Here is an 18,276-nt window from a genome sequence, read left to right as displayed (position 1 = left end):
AAAGCATGAGCGAGCTGAACACACACACACACTGAGGAGACATGCTGGCAGAGACATGTCTGAGACTGACTTATTGATTATGTATGGGCTGAGAAAAGACCACAGTCCCCTATAGCCTTGGTACCCAGTGGGTGTTAGTGTGTGTGCGTGTGTGTGTGCGTGTGTTGGAAGTTGCTTGCCCATTGCTTTTCTATTCACTGTGTGTGTTCTCCTGAAATAGATGCATGGGAGCCAATTAGCCGCCTGTGAACCTCTGCACAGTTTTCTCTTAATTACCACATATTCCCCCAGTGCCATTTAAGCTCTGGGTTTTTCTACACACAGGCCGAGCCCGAACATGTCATATCATGTCTGTAAAAACACATGCACACACACTTGAACAGGTCCTTTCATCGCTGAGGCTGTAGAGCCCTCTTGCTCCGCTGTGTGTGTGCGATCAAGTGCACCATTACGGCTATATATTCATTTTGGAAGATCCCATTTGTCAGCTGTCAGTATCTTTCCTGTTCAATTTGCAGTGCGAATACTACCACGGATGAGACAGAATTTGCAATATACTGATGTGTTACCCCCTGCCAGTGTGGCTGGCACAGTCAGTGCAGTCAGCCCACAGCACCACAGCCAGTGTATCAGTATTTGGCTGTTGGATACTAATAATTTCTCTCCCAGTGCGACATGCAGCCCCTTAAGTGTTTTGTCTGTGTCTCAGCACATCTGCTTACAGACTGAGCTCATTTGACTCTCATATATTAGTTTCATGTGCTACTAAATTAAAGATGGCTACTAATGAGGTTGAACAAAGGCAGTAAATTGTTCCAAAAAATATTTTAGAATATCTATCTATCTATCTATCTATCTATCTATCTATCTATCTATCTGTTTTTTAGGACATATATTGTGGTGCTGATGTATTGGCTCAGAGATATCAAATTATTGATATTATCAAGATGTTAACTCACCAAGTCCACTTATTTCTCAATTTTCAGTAAATGTATGAATGCACAAGATGACCGTAGTGAAACAACCAATGGCATTTAACAGGAAGTTCAACCATCAGATCAGCTGCTCAGTAATTTTTACTGGCCAGACAGTAATCAACACGTTCAAACATATCAGAAGCGAGCCATCATGTTAAAAAGGACATGCAGCAACCGTTGTACATTTTTTGTTATTGAGGCAAATCTGCTTTAATTTGTCTTGAAAGAATTTAGGCCCGACCCCATACATACAGGTGGGGACTGATCCATCAGAACCGCTGTAAAAAAATGTGCATTGATGTTACGTAATACTAGTACTTCAATGATTAGTCGATCAATCGATTATTTGGGTAAAGGATGATAATCACTCAGTCATTTCAATCATTGTTTATGCTGCGTCCAGCTTCTTAAATGTATCATTTGCTGCTTTTCTTTGTTATTTATAATAGTGTACGAAGAGTTTCTGGTTATAGGCTGTTGGTTGGACAGAAGACGTCACTTTGGGCTCTGGGAAATTGTGATAAGCATTTTCCACAATTTTTGACACTTTATAGGCTAAACTATTAATCGATGAATTCTGAAAATAATCCGCAGATTGACTTTTAATGGAAATAATCGTTAGTTGCAGCCATACACAACAGGAGACACTTTCTCAGCAATATGGATCTACCTGCTGCATCAGCTAAAGCTCCTGCAGCTAAGCCCTTTTCCATGACCTTTACTTTACAGAATATCTCTTTTACTTTGCCTCATAATTAACATCCCCATATCCATCTTTTCCCCCTGTCGCTTTCTTCTTCTCGCTGATCATCTCGCTTTCTCACTCTCACCATCTTCCCTTCTCTCGCTTCTTTCTCACCCATCACATTCTTCCTCTCACATTGTCCCCCTCCCTCTCTCTCTGTCACCCTTTGCTCTTGCCCTTCTCCCCATCTCTCCCTGTGGTTTCTGCTGAGTGATAGAAGGTGAAATGCAGTGAAGTAATTTTGCCCCTGATAATGTAATGAACCACTCCCTCCTTATCTTCAAAGAGGCAGCACATGAAAGAAAGGAGCTCTGCAGTGTGTGTTTGGTATGTGTGCCCGTGTGGTGTGTGTTATGTTGTTGATTGTTTTGTCTAGAACAGTCATGAATTTGCCCACTGTTACGCTGATGAATAGCTGATGGAATTCACCCAACAATACACAAAGACCATCACAGTCACTCTGTATGTGTTGGCAGGAGTGTGCGCGTGTGTTTGTGCTTGTTTGTGTGCATTTTAAGGGTGAGCTCTCTGTCTGTTTTTGCACAAAGCTGTGTGATTGAGTGCAGGCCATAGCATTTGGTCTGACCACCCAAATGTATTTGTGTCGGAGGGGATACGATCAGCATCTTTTCTTAATGCACATGGAGCTGGTTAAATGCTGCTATGGGCTGTTAAAGTGTCTTCAGTCACCTCTAAGTGCAGCAAGTTGCCTCCAGCCTCTCGAAAGTCTGACAAAACTCCGACACTGATTGTTACATTGATGGATGACTGATGGGAGTGTGTGTGTGTGTGTGTGTGTGTGTGTGTGTGTGTGTGTGTGATCTTCAGGTGACTCTACGGCTGAGCACACTGACAAGTGTTTGGCAGATAGATTGATTGATGGGGGTTAAATTATGTGTGTGTGTGTGGCTGTGTGTGTAGACCACAGTGACTCAGGAGCCAAATTCTTCATTTAAAATACATCCAGAACTTGAGATATAACCCAAAATGTCAAAGTTTGCATGTCAGAGCTAAAAAATCTTTCTGTGACTTTTCTGTCTTTATCTCCATCAGCTCCTTTGTGACAACATGACGGGGATTCAATGAAAGAAATCTCAGCAGAGCAATGGCTTTTACCTACATTCACCTCCTCATTGCATTCGATGAAAAGAGTGAATGTCCCTGATGTTTTGCTCAGTTCATTCAGTGCACTTAAGAATACTAAAATGACATGTCAAATATTTGCGATTTTTATCTCCTCAAAAGTAAGGATTTACTTACTTTCTGTGTTGCAAAATCATTTTAAATCAAATATATTTGACTTTTTGGCTGACATTTCAAAATATGTTAGAATCCAAGGGCAGTTTTTGGCTTCGTAGAAGCATTTAATTTGAAAATAACCATTATTTACAGTACAACAGAATAATAGTACTGTTTGTCACATTGGTGTGTGACTTTTGGTGATGTCATGCAACATTTACTGTAAAACTGCTGTCTGGGTGATATGATCAATGAGGGGAAAAAAACATTATTGATAAATGTGTATATGACTTCAGGGCAGGTTTATTCACCTTTTTGTATTTTAAAAGTTCACAACATGTAGTTTATGCACACTTTAGACGATGAAAGCCCAAAAGACAGATGATGATGTAGTCCATAGCTGATGTTGCACTGGTTCTTGTCATTGAAAGGAATTTGGATTGTTATTATCTGCTCTATTTATCAGCTATAACTTTACAGATACTGACATTCCCAATGATAGAAATATTGTCAAAGAAAATACAGTAGTCACTTTATCATATGTCAGTGGATTAATCTTTGTGAGTCTTGGAAACTTTTATTTCCTTTAAAAGTAGTTCATGGCACTTTGGTGGCTCATGATAACCAAAATCTTATATCTCATTGTTGTTGACATATTCATCCAGAAGGATCAATGATTAGCTGTAGAGTTTATTTTTCAGTGTGTGAATATGAACCGACACCCAGCAGCATGAATAAATGCCAAATCCTTTACTTGAAGCGTCTTTTTGTTTCCTTCAGGTCAAAGTGACACAGGAGCTGAAAAACACACACACAGAGCAGATGACAAGACTGCACTTTAAACACCAGACTGAATGTGACCTGCTGGAAGACATGAGGTACGTACACATCTGCATCACATGCCTGCGCTAACAGTTCTCATCCACGGTGAAATAACTGAGCAATAGGCTCGCCAGCTGCCAGATGATTTTAAATCTAGTCATCATTGCTGGCTGTGATGTGCACGCCATGCACATATGGGATACTGCCATGCACGAAAAGAAGGAAGGAAAGTGAGTGAGGGAGGAGTGGCATGGGAAAGAAAAAGAGGAGGAGGAGGAGTATTGTCATATTCCAGTTTTTGGAGGACAAAGGGTCGGGAAAATGACGAAGGAATTTCCTGCTGCCCTCTTCCTGCTCTCCGCCTCAGTTTCTTTCTTTCTCTCTTTCTTCTTTCCCAAATTTCACGCAGTATCTCTCTCTGTCATCTTTTCTCCCTCTCCCTTGGTTCCCTTTTTTTTTCTCCCCCGTCTCTTTTGCTTTGACAATGTTTTTCTGCGTCTTCATATCTCTCTTTCTCATTTTGGCTCAGTTCTGTTTACTCATGACGTGTGTGAGTCTGGCAGTTTTCCCTTTCAGATTTGGCAAAGGGAGGAAACCCTGGTTCCCTCACATGCTCTCATTTTCTGTGTTGACTAAGCATTGATTATTTATGACAGCAAACTCTCTAATGCTGTCTTCTCTGCCTCCATCCCTGTCTTCCTCTCTCTTTCTCATTTTCACACTTTCTCCACCTCTTTTCTCCCTCTTGTTCCTCTCTCGCGTTCTTCTCCCCTCACTCCTGGGGGCAGCTCCAGCTGTTTGAGAACAGATTGCCTTGTTGCTGCTGGGTTTTGGAGAGCGAACAAGGCCCCGGTCTCACTTGTGGGAGAGAGGGGGAGCCAGTTTAGCATATGCAACCACAATGTGTTAGTTCCTTCAGTCAGTGAGGGATGGAGCTACATGCCACTGGGTAAAGATCTTCAAAATTGGCTTTGTCATCCTCATGGTTGAAAGATGCTTCCTGCAGTGTTTTCTCAGTATGTCCCTGTAGCCTTAAATGTTTTGTAATTATTCCTTATGACACATTCTCGTGGTGGTAAAATCAGGAGCAGCAGGTTGGTGCAGGGAGACTGCCTTTTTATTGAGAGGCCTGGACTCAAGCCCCCTGCAGCAACAAGCACCTGCTTAGTCAATGTGCCCTTGAGCAAGACACTGAGGTCCCCTAAGTGTCTCAGTTTGCTATGTGGCTCTCGTCTGATCTCATTGTAGATGATTGATATTTGTGTAAGTCTTTGGGCTATACCACATAGTTGGGAACTTTTAAGTTTCATTCATAATATTGGCAGTTGTATTCTAAATCAAGATTCAAATGTTATTTAGCTTTTTTTAATGTCTAGTCACTCTGTTAAAATCCTGTATTTCAGCACAGTTGGAGATTATGATTGGGCTCAACTGCAGCAACATTATTAGTATTTATTAGGGGTGGTTAATCAGCCCAATTTCCCGATTCCATTCGATTCCGATTATTGAAGTCTCGATTCGATTACAAATCGATTTTTGATTGTTAACGATTATCGATTCGATTTTCAATTATTAACGATTATTGATCTTCCATTTAACATCAGTCAGCTGCTGAATTATTTTACTTCTCTTTTAAGCTACACCTCACAGCACCTTCAATATTGTATAGTGTAACTGTAATATCCAAATTATTATTTTTTACTTTTTTTTAAATGTAGTCTTTCACTGTTAAAAGAAAGTTGCCAAGTTCAGCAGCCGGACTCATGTTAGAAGCATTGTTGGTGACGAGAACCAGGTCATGTTTCTCTATTCCCCACCCGTCTGCCATTGCTTTGAGAAACTCACACATATTTGCGCTTGTGTGGCTATCATCCATAGCTCTCGTCTGAAGTACGTAGGACATTAGCTTGCATTAACTGGTGACATAATGAGCTGTAACGGTCACGTATGAGACTGTAGCTCTGGATGTCCAGGCATCGCAGGTTATTGCTACCCTGTGAGCAGAGTTGAGGGACTCTTGCATGGAAAGTTTTGTCTCCTTGTAAAGATTTGGAATCGATTTAAGTGTGAAAAAGCTCCGGGATGGAATAAGATATCTTGGCTCCAGACTGTGGACCATGTAGCGGAAGCCAGTAAGAGGAGGACTCCAGTTTGTATTACAATTTAAAAAAAAAAAATAAATAAATAAAATGTTTTTTTTTTAAATCGATCTTTGGAAATTTAATAATCGATTCATAATCGTCAATATTATAATCGCGATCAATCGATTATCGATTTTTCTCACCACCCCTAGTATTTCTACTATTTGTAGATTCAAGTGGTGGCTGTTAAGGATTGTTTCTTATGCTTGTGATCCAGACATTCCCAGTAGCATTGTAAAGTCCAAAAGTCAAAGACATTTACTGAAAAAAGATAGATGTAATAATATCCAAAGTTCACGGCATGTTTTTATCTCACAAAATATTCTGCTTCAACCTATATTTGTTGGCTTTAAGCCTTTTCGAAAATGACATTTTCACTCTAGTCAAAAGACTGTATGCTCCTCCACTTGCCACAGATTACAAAACCTTCTTATGTATCTGCCTTTGCTTGGCACTCAGTGCTCCATCAAGATGTCACCACTTTCGATGACTGTAGAAAGAGTTGAAGAAATTAACAGTTTGGTGCCGTTGTATTTACTAAATAAAGCTGATTTGATAAAAGAAAGGGTCTAAATTACTTAATATGATGGATATTTAAACAGACCCCTGGTTGTCTATTGCCATATTATTCAGGTCGTAACATCAAAAAATATGATGACAGACATATAAAGCTTCATTAGAATAGAAAACCTCAGTAGAAGCTTCAGTTGTACAAAAGCATGTACAGATATTTAGTGCAGCCCAAGTAAGCTTGGGTTCAGGTCAGATCAAAAGGAGTAGGGTTATCTGAAATTACATCAGAAACAAGATAGCTGTTCAGTACACACTGACTTTGACCACTGTTGCTGTTGTCAGAACCAGCTGTCCTTCAGCAGAGCAGTACCTGAGGTGCAAAAAGGCAGCAGCTGGACAAACTGCCAACTGTCTTCACCAATTCCACTGAAATGACTGATCTGTGGTAGTTTGCATGTAGCCCATATCAGAAGAAAAAAGGAAGAAAATGGGCACGTATTATTATTTTTGTCTGTGTCTTATGCAGCTTTGAACAGACATGATTTAGTTAAAGCTCATGGTAAAAGCGTAGTCTTTTGTCAGTGCAGTAGATGTGTCCCTCAGCTTTTGACTTTTGAGTTTTTATTGATTCTGAAAGTAATTGCTGGTTGCAGCCCCCCATATTAAACTAAGCCAATACTTTATTGATATGTTCAACTCTTGCTCTTGTAACAAATGTGTCCCTGGCTGGCTACACACTAATAATAATCATGCAGCAGGGATTTCCACAGGAAGAAGCAATTATTGACCTGTCCCCATCCAGGGTCAGAATGCAGACTTTCTAACTGCAGGGACGCCTGAAAACAGTTCGACTTCAGTAGGAAGTTAGCCAGTAGATTTGTAGACTATGTAGATTCCTTGGCTAGACTTTTGCTAAGGTGCTAATGTCATGCCAACTTAAAAAACCTTCATAAATCACCTTTAATATCACTGAATAATACAGGAAAGGGAAAGTGTGGTCAAAATTAAACACATACATAGACGGCAGACACACATTTTCCTGCTCAAAGCCTACAGTAGATTTTAACTCTTAAACCCCACAATCTGCTCTGAGGTTATTTACCCTAATTAATCCACAGGCTGGCTTTAATCAGCACACACACTCAGACACACACGCACGTGCACAAGTTGCCATCTAAAAGTGCAGTCAACCTATGTGTTTACCAATTATAAAAGGTAAAAGGGAAAAGATAAAGAAACAAAGAAAGAAAGAAAGGGGAGGCAGACAGAAAGAAAGAAAGAAAGAGAAAGGGCAGTGTTTTTAATCCTCTGAGACAGCATTTTAGCTGGACTAGTCTTAGGAGAGAGGATAAGAGAAAGAGAGAGAGAGAGAGAGAGAGAGAGAGGGAGAGAGAGGAGAAAACTACGACGAGTTGGTGGACTCAGGGAGTCAATTTGGTGTCCTCAATCCAGCTAAATCCCCCATACCCTTATGTCTGCCTCAACAGCTAGCTACACACACATGCACACATGCATCAACCAGTGCAAACCTTAAAAATAAGCAGGCCACATACAAATTATTCACCTCATACACATTTGGTAACATTGAGTTAGCTTTCATACACCCACCCTTCCCTTTGCTGAATAAGAGCACAATTTTACCTTAATCATGAAGCTGTAACGCGTTTTCAGTATTGCAGTTGCGTTGTTTTGGTTTTATCTAGATGTGGATGAGTGAAAGAAATGGAATTGCAAAAGGCCTATGCAGTATGCATAGTGCCACAATAATGGCCTTTTGTCAAAGGCAGCACTGCGTTCAAAATCTGCTGTTATGACAAGCAAGATATGGTGCGGGTTACAACTATAATACCCTCTATGAAGACTGTATTTGTAGCGAAGAACTTGTGGTGATGTGAAATATAGGATTTCCATATATACCACAGTATGGACAGATTGCTTCAAAATCTAGAAAGAGCATCATTACTTGTGGAGACAACAGTAGTGATAAAACAGAGGATGAAAGTGGACCTGGCGATAAAAGGATAATGATATGTACCAGCAGCAGACAACTGTTCGATAGTTTCACTTAAATGCGTTTAATTCAAACCCCAATTTAAAAAAAAAAACAACAACAACAAACTCCCCAGTTTATAAACAGCCTGTATATGCCTTGAAAATGGATAGTGCTATGAGTGAAACACAAACGGCTAATCACTGAAAAGGTGTATTGTTTGGTTGCACCAGTGACATGTGACACAACGAAAACAGAAACACTGAGTAGTGAAATATGAGTGCAGGCGGTGAGGAAATTGTCAATAAAAAAAGGACAGTTTTTTTTTCAGAGACAGTGCTAAACAAAGTATTGACTGCATGGCTGTTTTTTTATTTTGGGGCAAAACTATATTGACAGCCATTTCATTGAAAGTGGAAGTTTTTTCAAATCCTCCCTCCTATCTTTTTCCTGTGGTATTGCTTTTTAAAAGTATTGCTATTTAAAGGACAAGTTTGACTGTCTGTGCCAAGCTCTTTGCCTCTTTGCCTCTTCCATCAGCATGTTTCTCTATTTTGCAGTGTAACATTTCCACAGTTATTCCAGTTGTTCCACAGTAACCTGGGGATAGCGACCTCTTCCTGTTTCGGTTGTGGAATGGCGGATTAGCTTCCTCTGTGCCAACGTTTATAGGCAACCAGTCTGTGTGTGGATGGTGTAATTTTTCTACAGCCGTTACACTGTTCAGTCAGTATTTACTTCAGAATGATATGTTAAAGCAGAAAAGTTGTCTATTGCCAGTTTGATAACCGGACTTGGCAGCAAAATTTTAATCACTGCTCACTGTCAGCTGTTGGTGAGTAACATTATCCAAAAAATTAATCCACGGACAGTTTCTTGGGTTGTATTAGTGGTACTAATATGATTATTTTCAAAGTCGATTGTAAAAGAAAAATGAAAGGTTAAGTAAGGTGGTTAGATTTAAAACAAAGTAATTAAATTAAACTTTTTTTTTTTTAAACTAGGTGATAAAAAATGTTCAATGCCAGCTGAAGTGAAATGTTACCACGATACATTTTTCAGCTAAATCGTCCCGCCCTGAAAGAAAGTGCTAGTGTTTGTAGCTGATGTCTGAGCTGGACTGGACTACTATTGGGGCCCTGATGTGATTTAGGAGTTTACCCCCCACGTCTGTGTTTTGTGTAGCACATTTGCATGGGATAAATGAAATCTGTGCCTCGCTCAAATTTATTGACCAAATCCTGGGAATTATCTGCAGATATCATTAAAACCTAATGGGTCTCCATGCTGAGTAGCTAGATGAGCCTCCCCAGCTTATAACCCAAAATGCTATCAGAGTCCTCATTAATGGGTTTCACTGCAGCCTCCATAATTTAGGAAGCGGAGGAACAGACAATCAAGGACTCATTGTGAAAAAAGACCCAAATTAATGCAAGGCTGATTCACACCCTCCTAATATAATTGGGGGTAAACGATACCACAGACAACCTCTGCAGTTATTCAAAATCACAGGAGGACCCCGGGTAATACTAAACCCAAGAGATGATGTCAGGGTTCTTTTGCCTCAAAATGATGCAAAGATGATTCATGAGCTGCTTAACCTTTAATTATTAATAGGAGGGAAAAATATTTAAACATGTATATGTAATATGTATGTAACTGCAATATACTAAAAGTATTTTCCAATACTGCCCATATTTTGTCAAGGGGAATAACATCAATAACATATCAGGATTTGTATAATAGAAATATATATGCTCAATTAGCTTCAGTCCCTGTCAGAGCAATGGCAACTGATACAATTTCCTCTGATTAATTAGCCGTGGCAGAGCACCAAGCAGTCCGTCAGTGTAGAGGCTTTATTCAGTGACAGATTCAAGTGTTCTTATCCTGAACTGTGACAAAGTGACATCCACCATCTTTCAGTAACCACAACTGATCTGAACAATGGTTTGCTATGATATTAAGCCTGCACTCCAGTGATGTCACTAGGTGGCTAAGGTGCATTGTAGGTAATCTTGGGAGAAGGATGCATGGGATAAAAAAGGTGATCTCTGGTTCTGCTGTATATGTTGTGATCATTTTTTTCACTGTCCATGATGAGTCCAAAAGTGTTACAGGAGTGCAGTGCTAGACCAGTGGACTCCCTTTAAAAACCTGCTGCCGACATTACTTACAATATCACTTAGATGCTAAGTGACATCACTGGAAGCAATTCATCAATTTGTAAGCAGCTTCCTCTGGAGACACAAAAGGCTTTTTATTACTTTTTTCACATATGAAGTAGTCCTCCCAAAGACCTGTAAACACACTTTAATGTGTAAAATTGGTGGAGATCGCCTTTAATCCCCTGCCACAGTGTTGGTTACAGCACAAGGTGTTTGAAATACATTTGATGTCTTTCCTTACAAATTACCTGATTCAAACTGATTTTTACGACTTTGAAGAGTCTTTAGTAGTTTGTCAAAAATTGAACAGTCAGAGAGAGAATCTAGCGATGATCCTGTTGTTTTTAGTTTGCTTGACCTCCACACCATTAGAGATTTTACTAATCATCCAGCAGCGGTTTTGCAGCACCTTCTCTGGCTTTAAAATAGAAGGGAAATGTTATGATGGTTTTGTATAAAAAAGCTAATGCCTCTAAAGCCAACACACAGCCCCTTAAAGAATTGACTTTTAGTAGAGGGAACATACTGAATTGCAGCTATCCACTTACTAATTGTATTGTATTCTCAGTTAAAAGGAAATACCAAGTGTTTTTGTCCAAATGCCTGCTTAGGCTTGGAGTGGAAAAACTGCAGCGAATCATCTTCTATTATGTCTTGTGGTGATCACGCAGTATGAAAACATGACCACCCTCCTTTGCCTCTGTCTCTGTCTGTGACTCATGTTGCTTATCCTGTTGTCACTGAGCTCAGCCTGCGTCCTGTAAACCATTGATCTCAGCTGTTTTCCCACGTTTGATCAGTCCCTCTCTCTGCCTTTGCACACACATACAGTACATACACTTAGTGTCCACTCCATGAGCACTTAAGTATTTCCTGTCAGACACACACTCATCTGGGCATTTTCTTTCGCCTGCTGATGCTGACACTGCTTTTGGACTCATGCGCTGGCTGAGCAGAGCAGAGGGGTTAAATAGAGAGAGAGAGAGAAAGAGAGAGAGAGAGAGAGAGAGAGAGAGAGGGGAAAGGAGGAGTAATGGAGTGCAGAGGAGGATGGGATAAGACTGGGAATGAGAGAGACACAAATGCGGAGGTGGAGGAAGAGGTTTTAAGGAGAACCACAATTGACTGTGGGCAGAACAAATGGAGGGAGCGAGTAAAGCATGGGTAAGGGCCCAGATGCACTAAACTGACATCAAAGAATGAGCAGCGACAAAGGCTGACTGTCACATCTCCACACGTCGCTTGTGTGTCCGCCAAAAGCTCCAGACTCACTCGTATGTCCTGCAGCTGCATGAGGGCACATAACTCTCCTTACTACCAGGTGGCAATAGTCTGCATTTGTCATTCAAAAGGGGGAGCAGGAAGACTCAGGACTGCGCATGCACAAAACGTTGTTTGTCACAGCACTCTCGCTCATGTAGCCACTTCTTATTGAGAACATGCCTGATGAAAAGTTGCAAATGACCCTGATGAACAGGTCGAGGCGAAAAATAGGGAGGAACTGCACTAAATGTGCTAAATCATAAATGCAACAGTGACAGGCTCAAGGGGCACATCTTTACTAGTCTAACAGGATTTTCTTGTTGAAGCGAAATAACAGTTCAAAATGTGGGGTGAAAGGTCAGTTCTGTTTATTTTCACTCTGCAAATAACACATGCACAGTGGGTGTGAGATATTTCTAGCTGCTAATTGGGTGACCACGCCCACATATGAGGTCTCTGCTGCAGTGTAACCATGGGAGCATGAAAAGCCTAGACATGTCCAAAGATCCCAGTGAGGATGCGTTTTTGTGTGTGTGTGTGCGTGTGCTTGTGTGCGCGCGCACTGGCTTTGACTTGTTCCAGAGACTTTTACTAGTACACAATACTGAAGAGGAAGCCAAAGCAGAATGTGTCAAACGAAAGACAGCATTCATATTTGCATTTTTTACTGCATGTGTGTGTTTTGGTGATAGTAACAGGGACTGGAAAGTTAAACCTGTATGAGTGTAGGCATGAAAGAAACTGATCATATTGAATATAATACTATATAGTGCTGTGCGATATGGACAAAATTTTATATCATGATATAGCTAATTTTATATCCCGATAACGAAATATATCCCGGCGTGTCTTTAAGTGGTAGAAAAGATTAGATGTGTTCGAGTCGCTAGTAACAACTTGTTGACGGCATGTTTTGCAGTTTACCGTTGTCTGGTCGGTGTCTGACTTTTTAAACCCAAACCAAAGCCAAACGATGGAATTCCGGTTCCCCCTTTTCGGCACAAATCTTCTTGGGGTTCTGCTTCTGTATCTGCGTCTGATGTAACGTTACTAGTAACGTTATTTTGTCTTCCATTACGCTCTCCTCCGTCTCCGCCATGCTGCTTTGCCTCTGTTTACTCCCGAGCGACCGGTGCCGGAAACGAGTCCTTGCGGGTGACGAAAAAATGCTACCACAAAGCAGTAGCGTTGCTGCAGTTACATTCGCTTAATAAACTGAGCTCAAAATGTTGATATCCAACGGTCATTCCGACGTTGAGTTGTGCTTTAGACGGCGTATTAAATTACAACCGTAGCGTACGTTAACGTTAGTGTAGCAACAGTGCTAATCAAGTAGCCTACACGTTAAAATTACGATATAAACAACAGAGGGTTATACGGTAGACATTTTTATATCGCACTACGATATATATTGTAATATCACACAGCTCTAATATTATACACTTTTGCATATTTTATCATACAGATGAAATTCTGAAGATTCCTGTTGTTGGAAATGAATCAAGTTTATCAAGAAAAAGCTGTAGAGCACACCAGTGTGATTTTTTTCTTGGCACCATGCCATGGTGCACATGGGCGCTGTGGCTTAGTTGGTTAAAGCGCCTGTCTAGTAAACAGGAGATCCTGGGTTCGAATCCCAGCAGTGCCTTTTCTGTAGTCTAACACAACTGTATGATTATGATATGATGATTACTGTATGGAGGTTGATTTCTGACTTCAAGATAGCGCTGACCTTATCTGCTGACCCAAGTGAGGAGAACAGCAAGATAAAATTGGCTGATAAACATTGAAGCAAAAAAGTCAATGACCCTAATTAGCTCACTGAGGGAAGCAACTGAAAAGACATTGGAATAATATTGAATGAGTAACATAATGATAGTCTTTGTGACTGAATTACACTTAGTGTCATTTCAATAAACACAATAAACAGGAAAAGTCTTTGACAGTTGGACCTATTTTGCGCCAAATAAATGCCTATTACCTAATTTGAATATGTCTGTAGTTGCACTGGAGCAGCGACATGTTATCTGCCTGGCAGCGTAATTTGGGATGCATTTTATCTGCCATCTTTGACAATTACATGGTTTCTTTTCTATCTTATTTGTAGATATTTAACACCTGCAATGGGGTTAGCAATTAGGACAATGCTGTCTTAAAAGTTTTCGCAAGGTGCTGTTGCTTAGTTGGTTAAAGCGCCTGTCTAGTAAACAGGAGATCCTGGGTTCAAATCCCAGCAGTACCTTTTCTCCAGGACCCACTGTACTGTAGAGGTAGTGGATCTGGCCAACAGCAGACATTGAAGTCCTCAACCTGAATAATTAAACAGACAGTAACTTCTGTCCACAGCAATCCTAAAGGCATATAGATTCCTCATCCTATGAAGCTAAAAAGAGAATGCTGCAGTATTTGACAGCGAAATTACAAACAAAAGCATTAATTTTGTTCTTTTTTTCCATGTTTCACTCTAAACTAGGGCTGCACGAAAAATTGTTAAAAAATCGCGATCTCGATTCACAAAGACACATGATCTCATTTCCACACATAGCGATTCTGAAACATTTTATATCTCGAGCTGAATCACAAACAAATGCTCCTATTTTCCTCCCAGATTTTTTGAAGCGCCCTCAAACGCAGCACTTGATTCAGTGGAGGAAGCCCGCCTGCAGTTGAGTGTTTGGAAGGAGTGAGAGTGAGAAGCTGTTTTTAGACGGGGCAGCAAGCCGCCAATCTGCCCGTCCTTTTGGCGGCTAGGTCCGCGGTTTTAGACAGAGGGCGGCAAATTGAGGGTCTGTTTTGGTCTGCCGATTTGCCGCCTCGGAGGGTACACTTATTTCCACCTCGGGCAACTGGACAGCCGCTGAGATCCGGGAGATGCTAGCGTCTCCTGGATCTCTAGCTTGTTGTTGTAGCGCAAGCTAGGAACGGTCGCTACTTTCAAATTAAAAGCCCCCCGCTAAGAACCAAGTTCTAAACTCCAATGGGGTGCAATGTAAAGCTCTTATTTTGAAGACAGATTCGTTGTCAACCGTTCACAGCCCAACTTCGAGCTTCACGACACGTCACATGGCTTTTGGAAAAGGAGGAATATTATGCCTCTGTTTTAGAAAGCCGACCACAGCAGCTATCACATATCACCTAGCCAAGGATACAGCCCCAATAAACACTGTACAACATGAGGGATTAAAGGATGCCCTCTCATCTTGGAAACTTTTTTTTTTTTATACTTTTGTAAAAATCATTTCTCATCCGATGATAGAACTTCAACAAAACAAAAAAACCATTGCTTTGCATACTACAATGTTTTTTTTTTTGCTTTGTTCAAGTTCATCAGTGCAATAAACATTTTGTGAAAAAAATCGTGCCAAATAATTGTGATCTCAACGCTTTTTGTTCGTTACACTTAGACCTTCAGAAGTATTGCTTCACATTGCTTCTCTTGTCTTTAGCCTTTGGCACTCAGCAGTAATGCTTGCTTAATTTCTTTTTTGTTCTCTTTTTTGGTGGTTTTGGAGAAGAAATTCACAATTCACAATTCACATTCACAGGAAAATAAGGTCCACAGACCACTGTTTGAAGTCTGTTTAACTGTGTTGTCCTGTAAGGTAGGTTTTTTTAATAAGTTTATTCAGTCATGAAAACAAACAGAGTTTGTTTATTTAGTTTGTCTTATTATTAATATTTCTACCCCAAAGCTACATATACTACACCTTTAAGGCTTGTGAAAGGTCACAGTAATAGCAAATAAACTAAATAGTTGTTTAGTAGTAATTGTCGCTGTGGAAAATGTACAAATGTACCCTTCAGTGTATTAACGCAAGGGCCTGTCATGTTCGATGGTTTCTATATAGGATTGAGCCATAATGTACTGCACTTTATGGTGAATAACATCTCATACAATTAACTGCTTCTGATTGTCACACATGCACATACCTTTGTTAGTTTAATAAGGGAACCAGTGACAGATTTTGCAAGGTAATCCAGTGGTCAGGGGTGGCTTTGAACACTTGAGTTTTGTCATTGCTTGCACTCAGGCAGTGCTGTGGCTTAGTTTCTTAAAGTGCCTGTCTAATACTTGCTTGCCAGATGTCTCTCAGGAAATACAGTATCATAATGCATACATACATACAAAAATAAGATGTTCTTTGATCTGTCAAGTGTTGTGAACTCAAAGCTGTTGGAACTAAAGCTATATTACTGCTCATAAAAGCTTTTTAAAATCAACATATTTACACATTATTAAAGACTCAGGTTTCAATTTAGGCTGACAGTGATGTTACACCGACCCCTTACATTACACTCAATATCCATACCTAACTTGATATACAATTTGAAGTTCTAGTTTTGTTTTCATGTTAGATGATATTATATATATATATATATATATATATATATATATATATATATATATATATATATATATATATATATATGATTTTTTATTTTTTTTCATAGTGCTGCTGAATGAGACAAACACTTATCTCAAACATGATAAAAGGATCAGCTTTCAAACTGAGTCTGAGTTTGACTCATTTTTTATTATTCGAATCCCAACAGCACCTTTTTAACAGTCAGCACAGTCTTTAGAATATCAATGTGATACCAGGGCTTTTCATCAATTGTAGATTAGGTACCAAAACATGCTTGTGTGTCTTTATCCTTTAGATGTCTGTAAAGATTGAGTCTTTGTGCAGCTCTTTAAAGCCATTTACAGCTAGTTTTTTAAAAGTAGGGGTCATTGGAGAACAGCACAAAGAGGAGGCAAAAACTTACATGATTCTTAGAAAATAACTAAACCAATGAATCTACTTGAAGGTATTATTAAGGTATTTGGTTATCTGGTTCCTTGTGTGTGCTAACTGCACAGTGACATTTGGTCTTTCAGGTTAAAGGTAGGCAAATAAATCGACTTGGTTAAGTGCTTTAAGTTGCCTCTGCCACTGTCATGTGGAAGTGGGGGGATTTTTTTCCCTTCAGTGCAAGGGCTTGTCACACTGATTCCATTAGAGATTGGAGTCTACTCCAGAATAATTTCATCAGTCACACGTGCCCCATGTTTTCATGTAGACAATAAGGGGACTGATAACATTTGTGACAACATATTATGTGGATGGAAATTCAAACCATTACACTTGTGTCCTCAGTGTCCTACAGGTGGTTTGTAGTTAAGTTGGTTAAAGAGCCTGTCTAACCAAAGGTAGATCCTATGGGTTTGAATTCCAGCAGTGCCTTTTCTGTGTCAGCACAAGTTTTGTATCAAATTTATATTAGAAATCTCCAATGTTGGATGAGGTACAGGGAAATATGTGTGATTCCAATCATAAGTGCTCATGTGCTCCTACTTGATAGTATCTTCATGCATCGCATGCTGAACTTAAAAGAAGTAATTTCATTTATCAAGCACGAATGCAAAATATTTGCTGTTTCAAACTTCTTAACGTAAGGATTAGTTGCTTTTCATGTATAACGTCAATATTATTTGAATAGTTTTATCCATTGGAATGCAGGGCTATTGCAAATGTTTTTTTTCTTTGATATAGAACACTGTGGCTTAGTTGGTTAAAGTGTCTATCTAGTAAACACAAGGTCCCGGGGTTGAATCCCAGCAGTGTCCTTTCCACAGTCCAGTGCATTTGTACCTACGGAGCTTTTGGGGAAAGTAGGACTGTGTAGAAATGGCACTGGATTGTCCTGATGTAATTTGCTCATCAGACTTTGGACTAATCTCACCCATCAAGAAACCATACTATAAGTTTTCATATCCCTGGGTGTTAACAATAGTGGAGCTGGTAGCTGGGAATGCTAACGCTGTGAAGGGCTTGACTTTACTGCCTGCCGAGGGCTAGTCAACTCTGTGTTCGGGCGAGTGGAATGCCTCATGCAGCTGTCAGATCCAGCAAGGGAAAATGAATGTGATGTTATCTGAAAATAAACTGATGTCCTCTATGACATAACGCTAATAACGTTGAATATCTGTGAAATGTGAGAGACTTACTTGTTTTGCCCTAAAGCTAGGCTAACTGTTGTCCTGTCCAAATGAGTGTACTGGTGCAATCGTAACCTTTGGAAGCTTTGTAATCCAACCTTTAACTGCCATTTCTTTTTAGACTACTAAATTTGATCAGTTGGCATACTATGCAGTGGTAAATGTCCTTTAAATGAAGTTGCCAACATAAACATTGCCCTCTCTGAGGTCATCGTATGGCGTTGTGGCTTAGTTGGTTAAAGTGCCTGTCTAGTAAACAGGAGATCCTGGCTTCAAATCCCAGCAGTGCCTTTTCTACAGACCAGTGTGGTTGTACATGTAAAGATTAGGCATCAGATGAAAGTAAATATGAAGATTCGCAATCACTGCTAAGGTGTCATCAATCTCACCTTTCCCTTCTATACGTTTCGCTTAGAATAGTCAGAGCAATACAAA

At 40.0% G+C, this 18,276-nt stretch overlaps 1 protein-coding gene and 2 non-coding genes across 5 annotated transcripts in view; all 3 read left to right on the top strand.

Moving 5' to 3' along the window:
• fchsd2 (FCH and double SH3 domains 2) overlaps positions 1-18,276 on the top strand; it is a 77,739-nt gene that overhangs the window by 1,254 nt on the left and 58,209 nt on the right. For all 3 annotated transcript variants that reach the window (XM_030393666.1, XM_030393658.1, XM_030393671.1), the window contains exon 2: positions 3,742-3,839. In XM_030393666.1, the coding sequence (XP_030249526.1) occupies positions 3,742-3,839 (98 nt within the window). The remainder of the gene's footprint in view (positions 1-3,741; positions 3,840-18,276) is intronic.
• trnat-agu (transfer RNA threonine (anticodon AGU)) lies at positions 13,433-13,506 on the top strand. Its single transcript has one exon. It is a non-coding gene; the product is annotated as a tRNA-Thr (tRNA).
• trnat-agu (transfer RNA threonine (anticodon AGU)) lies at positions 14,027-14,100 on the top strand. The gene has a single exon. It is a non-coding gene; the product is annotated as a tRNA-Thr (tRNA).

Source organism: Sparus aurata, chromosome 2 (genome assembly GCF_900880675.1).
Source record: "Sparus aurata chromosome 2, fSpaAur1.1, whole genome shotgun sequence".
NCBI lineage: Eukaryota > Metazoa > Chordata > Actinopteri > Spariformes > Sparidae > Sparus > Sparus aurata.
This window is presented reverse-complemented; position numbering and strand designations above follow the sequence as displayed.